This window comes from Neoarius graeffei, chromosome 10 (genome assembly GCF_027579695.1).
Source record: "Neoarius graeffei isolate fNeoGra1 chromosome 10, fNeoGra1.pri, whole genome shotgun sequence".
In the NCBI taxonomy this organism is placed as follows: domain Eukaryota; kingdom Metazoa; phylum Chordata; class Actinopteri; order Siluriformes; family Ariidae; genus Neoarius; species Neoarius graeffei.
The window spans coordinates 75,497,242-75,510,953 of NC_083578.1; the positions used below are offsets into that span (position 1 = coordinate 75,497,242).

Genomic DNA, 13,712 nt, shown 5'->3' on the forward strand with positions numbered 1-13,712 from the left:
AGGCTCCAGCTTGCCCCGCGACCCCGCACAGGATAAGCGGTTACAGATAAAACAAACAAACCCAGTAGCCGATATTATGTTTTCTTTTTTAATCTGAAAAGTGGTTCATTACCGTATATAATATGCTATTCAGATACAAACTTTTTTTTTTCTGTAACATTTAATTTTGTGCTGGAAAACGAACGTTTGGAACTCTAAAATGTTTCTGTAATGTTTTGACTCGATAATGTAGAAAGTCTGTATGAAAAAAAAATAAGGTGCCTAAGACTTTTGCGCAGTACTCTGCACACACACATGTATGTGTGGATGAAGATGTATGAAATCTGAAGTCATTTCTGTGCGTAAATGATTTCTGTTTTTCTCCTCAGACTCTGAGCTGGCTCTTATGTATAATGACTCGTCTGTGTTGGAGAACCATCACCTGGCTGTGGGCTTTAAGCTGCTGCAGGAGGAGAACTGTGACATCTTCCAGAACCTCACCAAGAAACAGAGACAGTCGCTGCGCAAGATGGTCATCGACATTGTGAGTTACGCACCATTATCTACATCTGCACTTTGTCTCATTATTAGTGCTGTGATTACACTTAAAGGGCTTGTTAATGAGAGTGATTTGGGTCATGCAGGTTCTGGCGACAGACATGTCGAAACACATGAACTTATTGGCAGATCTGAAAACCATGGTGGAGACAAAAAAAGTGACCAGCTCTGGAGTTCTGCTGCTGGATAATTATTCAGACAGGATACAGGTTAGTTATCCACGCAACACGAGTAGCGTTATATACAGCACAGGGGTTAGAGTCTTATTTTAAATATACTATAATACCAAGTCGTTTTCAAATCTACAGTATATTTCACTTTTTCTGGAGATACAGTGGGGCAAAAAAGTATTTAGTCAGCCACCAATTGTGCAAGTTCTCCCACTTAAAAAGATGAGAGAGGCCTGTAATTTTCATTATAGGTACACTTCAACTATGAGAGACAAAATGGGGGGAAAGAATCCAGGAAATCACATTGTAGGATTTTTAATGAATTAATTGGTAAATTCCTCGGTAAAATAAGTATTTGGTCACCTACAAACAAGCAAGATTTCTGGCTCTCACAGACCTGTAACTACTTCTTTAAGAGGCTCCTCTGTCCTCCACTCGTTACCTGTATTAATGGCACCTGTTTGAACTCGTTATCAGTATAAAAGACACCTGTCCACAACCTCAAACAGTCACACTTCAAACTCCACTATGGCCAAGACCAAAGAGCTGTCAAAGGACACCAGAAACAAAACTGTAGACCTGCACCAGGCTGGGAAGACTGAATCTGCAATAGGTAAGCAGCTTGGTGTGAAGAAATCAACTGTGGGAGCAATTATTAGAAGATGGAAGACATACAAGACCACTGATAATCTCCCTCGATCTGGGGCTCCATGCAAGATCTCACCCCGTGGGGTCAAAATGATCACAAGAACGGTGAGCAAAAATCCCAGAACCACACGGGGGGACCTAGTGAATGACCTGCAGAGAGCTGGGACCAAAGTAACAAAGGCTACCATCAGTAACACACTACGCCGCCAGGGACTCAAATCCTGCAGTGCCAGACGTGTCCCCCTGCTTAAGCCAGTACATGTCCAGGCCCGTCTGAAGTTTGCTAGAGAGCATTTGGATGATCCAGAAGAGGATTGGGAGAATGTCATATGGTCAGATGAAAACAAAATAGAACTTTTTGGTAAAAACTCAACTTGTCATGTTTGGAGGAGAAAGAATGCTGAGTTGCATCCAAAGAACACCATACCTACTGTGAAGCATGGGGGTGGAAACATCATGCTTTGGGGCTGTTTTTCTGCAAAGGGACCAGGACGACTGATCCGTGTAAAGGAAAGAATGAATGGGGCCATGTATCATGAGATTTTGAGTGCAAACCTCCTTCCGTCAGCAAGGGCATTGAAGATGAAACGTGGCTGGGTCTTTCAGCATGACAATGATCTCAAACACACCGCCCGGGCAACGAAGGAGTGGCTTCGTGAGAAGCATTTCAAGGTCCTGGAGTGGCCTAGCCAGTCTCCAGATCTCAACCCCATAGAAAATCTTTTGGAGGGAGTTGAAAGTCCGTGTTGCCCAGCGACAGCCCCAAAACATCACTGCTCTAGAGGAGATCTGCATGGAGGAATGGGCCAAAATACCAGCAACAGTGTGTGAAAACCTTGTGAAGACTTACAGAAAACGTTTGACCTCTGTCATTGCCAACAAAGGGTATATAACAAAGTATTGAGATGAACTTTTGTTATTGACCAAATACTTATTTTCCACCATAATTTGCAAATAAATTCTTTAAAAATCAGACAATGTGATTTTCTGGATTTTTTTTTCTCATTCTGTCTCTCATAGTTGAGGTATACCTATGATGAAAATTACAGGCCTCTCTCATCTTTTTAAGTGGGAGAACTTGCACAATTGGTGACTGACTAAATACTTTTGTCCCACTGTATATGTGACGTAACATTCAATTTAAAATCTGCCTTCACCTTTACAACTGGATAACATACCGTATGAAGCTCAGATAAAGAAGAGTTACTGTTACCACCCTGAAGTTGATGAATTTATTTATTTATTTCTCTCATACCACAGCAGTTTACAAAAACTAACAATTACTTCAAGAATGACATTTGATCCATTTCTATTTACTGTTAATGTTATGACCCATCCATGAAGCATGTTAGTTCTTAGTCAGACGGGATAATTCAGCAGTGTTGAGAAACTTTAGGACAGTAAAGAATTGTGGGGTTTTTTTTGGCTGCTTGTGTCGCAGGTGCTACAGAACATGGTGCACTGTGCAGACCTCAGTAACCCCACCAAGCCACTGCAGCTGTACCGCCAGTGGACTGACCGCATCATGGAGGAGTTCTTCAGCCAGGGAGATCGCGAGAGGGAACGTGGCATGGAGATCAGCCCCATGTGTGACAAACACAACGCTTCAGTCGAGAAAACCCAAGTAAGAGACTGATGACCTGTAGAATTTCATACTCTAGTTTTACCACTAGGTGGTGGAGACATTGTTTTTGGACCATCTGTCCAAGATTCTCGTTAGCATGATACTTCAAGAACGAGTGGTTGAATATGGAATTTCAGACAGGGTCACGATCACAATAAGGTCAAATTTCTGACCTGTCTGTACTTGTTGGCGGTGGAGGTATCACTGTTGATGCAGTTAGCATCGAGCTATATTTGGTCTGACAATTTTTAGGCACTGCCAGGAGCGTTTCGAGCTACTGAAGAGACCAGGGGCTGAGTCAAGTTTTTCTGGGGCTTGTGTTTTTTAAGGGAGATTGGCATAGATAGGTTGGGGAGGTTACTGTATATCTAACTTTATAAGATAATATTATCACCCACACACATTCAAAGGTTATGACATCTTTAGTACTGATTTTTGCACTGCTCTTTTTAAGTTTATATCGTTCACTTCAGTTTCTGTCTCCTTATTATCAACACCCATAATGTCTCAGGAAACTGAGGCATGTGTCAATTGACTTAAATATCACTAATAAAATGAATCATGGGTGGCACGGTGGTGTAGTGGTTAGCGCTGTCGCCTCACAGCAAGAAGGTCCGGGTTCGAGCCCCGTGGCCGGCGAGGGCCTTTCTGTGCGGAGTTTGCATGTTCTCCCCGTGTCCGCGTGGGTTTCCTCCGGGTGCTCCAGTTTCCCCCACAGTCCAAAGACATGCAGGTTAGGTTAACTGGTGACTCTAAATTGCCCGTAGGTGTGAATGTGAGTGTGAATGGTTGTCTGTGTCTATGTGTCAGCCCTGTGATGACCTGGCGACTTGTCCAGGGTGTACCCCGCCTTTCGCCCGTAGTCAGCTGGGATAGGCTCCAGCTTGCCTGCGACCCTGTAGAAGGATAAAGCGGCTAGAGATAATGAGATGAGATGAAAATGAATCATCAGATTAATAAAAATCTATCATTTCTCACTCGCATATCTCTCCTTTAGGACCACAAAGACAAATTCGAAGCTACATTATTATATTACAACATTCAAAATCCCAGAGGACATCCCATCTCACAAGACTATGATCATATAAATAATGTCTTCCAAGTTTCTCTCACACAAATATCATTTTCTCCAATGCATCCAGGCTCAGTTGACTGCAGTGGCTCATTTGTGGTGTCTGGACAACACAAATTTATGTTGACATTAATATTGCGTGGCAAAAAAACAACAACTATTTGATCCCTTTATGTGACTAATATGCCAAAGGCTGGCTATGGTGTGGTTGGCTGGCTGATTCTGCGTAGGCGACATGGAGCATTAAAACATCCATCCATCCATTATCTGTAGCCGCTTATCCCGTTCTACAGGGTCGCAGGCAAGCTGGAGCCTATCCCAGCTGACTATGGGCAAGAGACGGGGTACGCCAGGTCATCACAGAGCTGACACAGAGACAAACAACCATTCACACTCACATTCACACCTACGCTCAATTTGGAGCCACCAGTTAACCTAACCTGCATGTCTTTGGACTGTGGGGGAAACCGGAGCACCCGGAGGAAACCCACGCGGACACCATGCAAACTCCACACAGAAAGGCCCTCGCCGGCCGTTGGGCTCGAACCCAGGACCTTCTTGCTGTGAGGCGACAGTGCTAACCACTACACCACCGTGCCGCTGCATTAAAACATATGATTAAATTTTGTCAGGGTAACTATTGGTGTCTACATGAACACAAATTGTTGTTGACCTGTTAAATAAACTTAGTCAGGGCAAATAGATCAACACTATAGATATTCATCCAACCACTTGAACTTTTGAGCTCGCCTGGTACACTAATCATACAAGACCCTACACTGTAAATTCAACATAACCAGGTTAAACAGAGCGGGTTCTGTGCATCAACATAATTCAATGGGTTACACTGTTGATATCTCATCTCATCATCTCTAGCCGCTTTATCCTGTTCTACAGGGTCGCGGGCAAGCTGGAGCCTATCCCAGCTGACTACGGGCGAAAGGCGGGGTACACCCTGGACAAGTCGCCAGATCATCACAGGGCTGACACATAGACACAGACAACCATTCACACTCACATTCACACCTACGGTCAATTTAGAGTCACCAGTTAACCTAACCTGCATGTCTTTGGACTGTGGGGGAAACCGGAGCACCCGGAGGAAACCCACGCGGACACGGGGAGAACATGCAAACTCCACACAGAAAGGCCCTCGCCGGCCACGGGGCTCGAACCCGGACCTTCTTGCTGTGAGGCGACAGCGCTACCCACTACACCACCGTGCCGCCACACTGTTGATACATTCTATATATACACCCACAGTCGATGACTGACTTACCATCTGTTTTTATCTTGAAAAATCCAACAATAGTGGATTGGTTTTTTGAAGTCATCTTCCAACCAGTTCTGAATGTTCTGTTGGCAGTTACCAAAATTTTGACTGTGCACTGTTCGGCGCTCAATTATGTCCCCCCCCCCCGTCTTCGGACGCTACAAGTCAAGTTCCAATCTGTTTGTCATCCATCCATTATCCATAACCGCTTATCCTGTCCAGGGTCGCAGGCAAGCTGGAGCCTATCCCAGCTTTCTATGGGCGAGAGGCAGGGTACACCTTGGACAAGTCACCAGGTTATCGCAGGGCTGACACATAGAGACAAACAACCATTCACACTCACATTCACACCTACGGTCAATTTAGAGCCACCAATTAGCCTAACCTGCATGTCTTTGGACTGTGGGGGAAACCTACACAGACACGGGGAGAACATGCAAACTCCACACAGAAAGGTCCCCGTCAGCCACTGGGCTCGTACCCAGAACCTTCTTGCTGTGAGGCGACAGTGCTAACCATTACACCACTGTGCCACCCCCTGTTTCAGTCAGTTGTTTTCTATTAATTTCTTACTTTTTTTTTGAGGGTTAGGGCCTAGGCTCAAAACACCTGGGCCTATAGCCCCGAGTGATGGAGCCTAACGATGCCACTGGTCATTGCCAATTCTCACCCACTAGCTAGCTTTCCCCTATCAACTGATGATAATACCTGATCGACACCCATGATTGGCTAGTGATGGTTTGATTGATAGAAGAGAGACTAAAACTATTCCTCCCATCCAGACAGAGCAGCCAGTTTGCTCTCTTGTACTCCGCCACAGACTGCTCTGGTATCGTCATGATCTCCTGACGATAGGATGAACACTTTTCTCTTGCGAGTCCCAAGTCTCATCTCATTATCTCTAGCCGCTTTATCCTTCTACAGGGTCGCAGGCAAGCTGGAGCCTATCCCAGCTGACTACGGGCGAAAGGCGGGGTACACCCTGGACAAGTCGCCAGGTCATCACAGGGCTGACACATAGACACAGACAACCATTCACACTCGCATTCACACCTACGGTCAATTTAGAGTCACCAGTTAACCTAACCTGCATGTCTTTGGACTGTGGGGGAAACCGGAGCACCCGGAGGAAACCCACGCAGACACGGGGAGAACATGCAAACTCCGCACAGAAAGGCCCTCGCCGGCCACGGGGCTCGAACCCGGACCTTCTTGCTGTGAGGCGACAGCGCTAACCACTACACCACCATGCCGCCCGCGAGTCCCAAGTATCACCTGTAAATAATTTCACCTTTTATAATAATTTGTCCCAAACTGTACAAGTGGAATATCGGAAGATTGTTTCATGTGTAAAAAATTAGGTTATATTAAGCAGAGTAAACTTTTTTGCTTTTTGGATTGTTGTTGTTTTTTTAGGCTTTAGATAATAAATATAACAACTTTTGGACAACTCGACTGAATTACCTCCATTCTCCTGCAGGTGGGCTTCATTGACTATATCGTGCACCCGCTATGGGAAACCTGGGCAGACCTGGTGCACCCCGATGCCCAGGACATCTTGGACACGCTGGAGGACAACAGGGAGTGGTACCAGAGCACCATTCCACAGAGCCCATCCCCCGCACTGGACACAAATACAGAGGGACGTCGCACCACCACCCATGACAAGTTCCAGTTCGAACTCACGCTGGAGGAGGACGGAGAATCGGACACAGAGAAGGACAGCGGCAGCCCTCCAGACGAGGAGGAGGAGGAAGAGGAAGAGGATGAGAACAGCTGCAGTGACTCTAAAACCCTTTGCACACAGGACTCTGAGTGTACTGAGATCCCCCTGGATGAACAGGTGGCTGAGGGGGAGGAGGTAGGAGAGGAGCAGAGAGAGGAAGAGGGCGAGATATCAGAACCCTGTGTTTTAGTGGAACAGGAGGAGGAGGAGGAGGAGGAGGAAGAGCAGGACACTGCCAATACGTAACACACTATAAGAGAACATACGGACTTCTTTTATACTAGACATGAGAGCCACTTATTTATGAATAAGCTGTAGGGTTTTTCATATTTTTATGTTTGTGTGTGTGTGTGTGTGTGTGTGTGTACTGTACATCTTTTTCCAAAAATGTTATTCATAATTGTTTCCCTATCACCATCACTGATATCATCCATATGGTCTTTGTTTTCATCTTTTATCCATGCCTAGTGCCGTTTTACCCATTTTTGTACTCAGGAAAGTCTTTTCCACGCACACATTTGAAACAAACATTTGTCTTTTTTTTTTTTGGTAATTCGTCCATATTTCTGTTTTTAACTAAGGTGGTATTTAAAAAAAAGAGAGAGAGATTTGTGTAGTTTTCAGTTTCATTTGCCAAAAAACACCTGTCAGACCATCTGTTTATTTCCAATGTTTGGTTTGATGGGAGCTTCATTGCATGGAGACACATGCGGCTGGTAGACATTCACGCCACAATTTGAATGTTATTTCTTCCTCAAAGTCTAGATCTACTTTATTTGCAGTGCTTAGTGTAGATAGACTCATTACCAAAGCTAATAGAAATGACTCGTGGCACAAGGAAATCAAACTGAAAAAGATTTACAATCGGCATCTGCCAAAGAGTGTTTTTGTTTTTTGCTTTTTTGTTATGCGACATCATGTTTATGAAATAACATTTGTCTATAATTTAATGGAAAGAGTGCTCCGGATTTTTTATTTATTTTTTGCAGGCCTTCGGTTACATAGTAACCGACGCGATTTTATTTTCCCAGTGTTGCTTAGACAAGCCTTAAGATTTTGTTGCCTGTCAAAAAACGGACTAAACCAGAATTTTCCTGTTCCTTCGTCTCTTAAAGTGATGTACAGGTTGAACTAAAGATTCGTGACCAGGCCAAAATGGAGACAGCAAATTGAATGAGTTGTTTCATTATTTTGTCAGGCTTCATTGTTTGTATGACAAATTTCTGTTTCGAAGTCACTGGTGCCAAGACGTATGCTGACTCCTAAACGGCTCTCTACTGCTTACCTTTTTATATACACGCACTGATCACTTTATTAGGAGCACCCGTACACCTGCTTATTCGTGCAAGTATCCCATCATCCCGTCATTGTGGCATCAGCACAATGCGTAAAATCATTGCAAATACAGATCAAGTGCTTCAGTTAAAGGTGCTATATGTAAGAACATTCAACAATTAACTAAAAACTAAAATTATCAACAGAATGTGAAGAAATAACAGATTTGACGTTATGTCAAAGACATCTATGTATTCTGTTTCAGAGATATCTACGGAAGTTAGCGTGTTAACCAGCTAGCCCCGAGACAGGACGGGCTACCCGTCTCGAAATACTTTGTACCTCAAGAGGCGATAGTGGGTCAGTGTAGCGTCCAGTCTAGAATGAGAGAAGTAGTAGTGCTGCCCCAAGGGCATATTGTAACGTCAATCATGTTGAAAGTACTGCGCCCAGTTATAAAGAGTGTCAAGTTACGTCACGCCGTGTTGCGTGTTGGGACGGGGCTCCATCTTGTGGCCAACCTGCCCTGTTTGCTGTGCTGGTTACCTGCTTACCTTGTGTTTTGCTTGGATAAAAAGTTGGTTAGGGCGGCACGGTGGTGTAGTGGTTAGCGCTGTCGCCTCACAGCAAGAAGGTCCGGGTTCGAGCCCCATGGCCGGCGAGGGCCTTTCTGTGCAGAGTTTGCATGTTCTCCCCGTGTCCGCGTGGGTTTCCTCCGGGTGCTCCGGTTTCCCCCACAGTCCAAAGACATGCAGGTTAGGTTAGGTGTGAATGGTTGTCTGTGTCTATGTGTCAGCCCTGTGATGACCTGGCGACTTGTCCAGGGTGAACCCCGCCTTTCGCCCGTAGTCAGCTGGGATAGGCTCCAGCTTGCCTGCGACCCTGTAGAAGGATAAAGCGGCTAGAGATAATGAGATGAGATGAGAAAAAGTTGGTTAAATCTGATGGAGAAGGGCAAAGAGAAAAGCAGCTGAGAGGACGGACTGGGCATTTCCTTGTTTCTTATAACAGGAATAGGCACCACAACTTTCAGGAAATATACTGCCCCCTATTTGTTTGGAGTATGAATTCGACAGGTGGCCAGTTTTTACATATAGCACCTTTAAAGTTCATTAATAATCATCAGGACAAGGGGAAATGTGATCTCAGTTACTTTGACCATGGCGTGGTTGTTGGTGCCAGATGACCTGGTTTGAGTATTTCAGTAAGTTCGGTATGATCTCCTGGGATTTTCACACACATCAGTCTCTCTCTAGAGTTTACACAGAATGGTGTGAAAAACAAAAAACATCCAGTAAGCATTCTTTGTTTTTGCACCGTTCTGTGTAGATGATACGAACATTAACGGATGCTCTTGCCAAGCATCTGCATAGTTTAGCGCATTGCTCTGCTGCCGGTTAATTGGTCGATTGCATCAGTGATCAGGTGTAATGGTGTTCCTAATAAAGTGCATGGTGAGTGTAGATATTACAACTACCATGCAGTCATTAGCACATATTGATACTAATGACTACATGTGGTATGAAGCAATATCCAACTTTCATTGACAACCAAACACAGTGATACTTCATTTCCTTGTCACTGGGATGGTCCCATTAAGAGAACATGTTCTGTACCTTCGGGATGTATCTTATATTTGGGAATTATGTGGTGTATCTTTTTAAATTGCTGTCAAATTACAGTTTCAAAGGCGCATCAGTGGTCCAAGTACATATCTTCACTTATTATACATACAGGACACTTTCAGTGGAATCAAAACGTGTTCTATTCCCTTCTAGCGGGTTTCATTCATTTGCTTTGATAGCATGCAATATCGTTAGCATATTGCTTATCTTACGTGTATTACATCCCTCTTGTCAAGTCAAGTTTATTTTTATAGCGCTTTTAACAATAGACGTTGTCGCAAAGCAGCTTTACAGAATTTTAATGACTTTAAACATGAGCTTATTTTATCCCTAATCTAACACATACCCTAACACATGCTCTACCCAATGGAGAATGAGCATTGAATATGGTTTACGATATTGCATGGTTGTCAAGACAACATAACATCACACGTTGGAGAAGTAAAACTTCCGCACTAGCAAGCGACTGTGACAATTTGTAAACAAACATGGCCGCCAGGTTTGCTTCATTAAATACAGAAGATTTTGACAGAATTTTGAAAGAGAAAGACGCGTTGAACACCCGAAAGGAATGTGGATGTATAATAATGGCTTTTTTTTCGCGGTATATCAGATATATTCCATTCAGCTAGCATGATATTGAACTCGTCTTCGACTCGTTCAGCTGAATGGAATATATCTGATATACCACTCAATGCCAGCCAATATTATTTAATTATTTGTAAAGGTAAAAGATGTATACTAAAGGTACAAAGATACCCCCTTGATGGTACCATCCTAGTGATGAGGAAAAGTACAGTTTTGGTACCTTTTTTTGAGAGTTGAATCCTTTCTTTTGAGATTCAACCATACTGTTGAAAGAGCTGTTCAATGTCTTGAATATTCAATGTTGAAGATTTTGTACTATTTCTAGGTCATTATTTTGAAAAGAATGCAAATTAGAAGCATTTTTACGAGTAGTCTCAGTCTTTTGGACCCCTGTATACAAGCAAAATCCTTCTGACTCCTAAGGCTTCACTTTAGATAACAATGGGGGAACGGGTCAGATCAGAAACACCGATGCTAGGCATGAAAATTAAACTCAACAAAATTTTGAATCAATCACGAGTGTTTTAGATCAGTGTGTGTTTTAAACATCCGTAAGATTCAGAGATTCAGCGGGAAACTACACAGCATAATGCTTAAATGTTTATAACTGGTTAAGATGAGCCTAAGGCTGAAGGCCAGTAAGTCGTCGTCATCATCATCATCATCATCATCACTCCTCATTATAGTTTAAAAATCACAGGGTAACCAGCACTAATGTGACTTTCCACTGAAGCTTGCACTCATTCGCCCCACAGTCCACCTGTTCAGTTTGTGTTTGGCATTTTGAGCCATTTCTAGTTTATTTCTATTATTTTTCTTTCTGCTCTTGTAGCATGGTGATATCAAATCCAACTGTAGCAGCAGGAAGGTGATGAATGAGGAAGTGGGAGTAGATTTTGATTAGAATGCAGTAACTCTAATGTAATCAAGTGTGTGGGGGGGTTCTTTTTTTTTTTTTTAAGACGACAAAATGTATAAAGCTCCTGCCTTTAGAAATGGCCTGTCCTTGGATTTTTTTTTTAATTTCTTGTCTCTTTGCCAAATGATTTTCTCTCCATCGATTAATCCTCAGCCAGTTTCCTTGCTTTCAGTGGTTTCTCATTTCCGTCTGTTTACATGTATTTATTGTGCTGTACAGTACATACTGTTGTTCTTACCATGTTGTAAATGATTCTATCATCCCTAATGGTGATGGTGTTGCTGTATTACACAACTCTTATTGAGAGAATGTTTTATTCTTATTCAGTATATTAAGGACCCATCTATAAACATCTCCTACGAGATTGTTTTGTGTGGAGGAGTGAAGAAATCCAATTTTTTTTTTGTGTCTTCTTTCTGTAGAGAAACAGCAGTCCCTTGGCCAGAGGGTTGTGCCTTAAACTTTTTTATTTAAGTTTCTTATCTTCTTGCTGCACTAAAGAAAAAAAACCTACTGGCTGGAAATTGACCTTAATGTATTTTATTATTGTTATTTTCCTTATTTTAAGTGTGAGAGATGAATATTTCTTTTTGTCAGGTAATGAAAAGGCCAGTACAGAGGATTGTTTGGTATTTAAAAGTATATCGCTACATTCAGCAGCACGCTGTAATGCTGGGTTTGTTTTTTGTTTTTACCAGAACAGATTTATGTGTTTTTATAAGCTGTCAACATATGATTATGTGCTAAATTATGGAAATATGAGATATATACAGTCCCCTCCGAAAGTATTAGAATACCAAGGCCACGTCATTTGTTTTTAGTATATACAAAAGACACCACAGATGAGTATGAAACAATAGATCAGAATTTCAGCTTTCATTTCCTGATATTTACATCTAGATGTGTTAAACAACTTAGAACTTAGCGGACCACCCAATTTTTAGGTGAAAGTATTGGAACGGATCATCTTAAAGTAAAGAACACTTAATACTTGGGTATATATTGGTTGGTTTTTATATTTACTTGCAGTATCAAGCTGATGCTGACACGATCGCCACCAACCTTGACCGATGAGCTCGTATGTTTTGGATCATGAGCAGATCCTTTCTTTGCTTGCTTTTCTCCCACTGACGGCTCTCTGGGTTTCATGGTGGTTTAACCTTTTTAACAAAAATTGTCGACCCAGAGTTTAAACTAAGATTAGCTATTAATTATTTAAGCAATCAATCTAACAGGGCACACCTGGGCACCTACCAGTCACGTTCCACTATTTCTGATCACTTGAAAAATAAGTGGATTCAAACAAAAGTACCATGTTCGAAGTTGTTTGACCCATCTAGATATATCAGGAAAGTAAAGCTGAAATTCTGATCCATCATCTCATTCATCTTTTGAGCTCAAACCTTCAATGTATCGCAAAAACAAAAGAATTGGCCTCGCTGTTCCAATACTTTCAGAGGGGACTGTGTGAATGTGTGCCAAAGCAGAACTGAAAAGCTCTAGCTCGGTGTAATTTTTTTTTTCTTCTTCCCCATTTAGATTGACTGGATTTTCAGTCTCTGTTAATAATTAATTTGACAGAAACAAAAGAATCATGCTAGATCATTACAAATACAGTTTTTTACTAACATCTGTGTAACATGCAATATAAAAAGAAAAAAAAAACACTTTGCATTTCCATTGGGGACATTAGGCTTTTTTTTATTTTGGATAAAGGATGGAATGTCTTTATAAACTCCAATCCTTGAGTGGAGGCTAATTTTGACACACATACTGTAGATTCCTAATTGCCCTAAATGGATAGAATCAGTGTCTCTTTTCCTTTTTTTTGGTCTCATGTCATCTTTTTACATCATCCAAAAAACTAAAAATATATATATAAACTATTTAGGGATAACTATTTTTTGTTATGTGACTTGAATGCCAACTTATCGGGAGGTTTCACAAGACAATGTAGTTGTTTAATGGATTCCTTATTTATGACAGTCTATTGGATAGAACTGTAGAAGTAAAACTTGTAAAAAAAATAATAAAATAAAATAAAAAATAAAAAGTTAAAATTGAATAAAAATGTTTTATATGCACCAGAATAAATGAAAGCATGGGTTGACTCTGCATATATCTGTGCCGCTTCTTTTTGTCTGAATTCATAGATACATGTGTAGTGGGGCGGCACGGTGGTGTAGTGGTTAGCACTGTCGCCTCACAGCAAGAAGGTCCGGGTTCGAGCCCCGTGGCCGGCGAGGGCCTTTCTG

The 13,712-nt window shown here is 42.2% G+C and overlaps 1 protein-coding gene across 5 annotated transcripts in view; it reads left to right on the forward strand.

Annotated features, from left to right (window-relative positions):
* Positions 1–13,543, forward strand: part of pde4d (phosphodiesterase 4D, cAMP-specific) — a 464,086-nt gene extending 450,543 nt beyond the window's left edge. For all 5 annotated transcript variants that reach the window (XM_060932306.1, XM_060932305.1, XM_060932307.1 and 2 more), the window contains 4 exons: positions 369–523; positions 624–746; positions 2,797–2,979; positions 6,805–13,543. In XM_060932306.1, coding sequence (XP_060788289.1) covers positions 369–523; positions 624–746; positions 2,797–2,979; positions 6,805–7,296 — 953 coding nt within the window. In that variant the 3' untranslated portion in view covers positions 7,297–13,543. The remainder of the gene's footprint in view (positions 1–368; positions 524–623; positions 747–2,796; positions 2,980–6,804) is intronic.
* Positions 13,544–13,712: the final 169 nt, after the last annotated feature.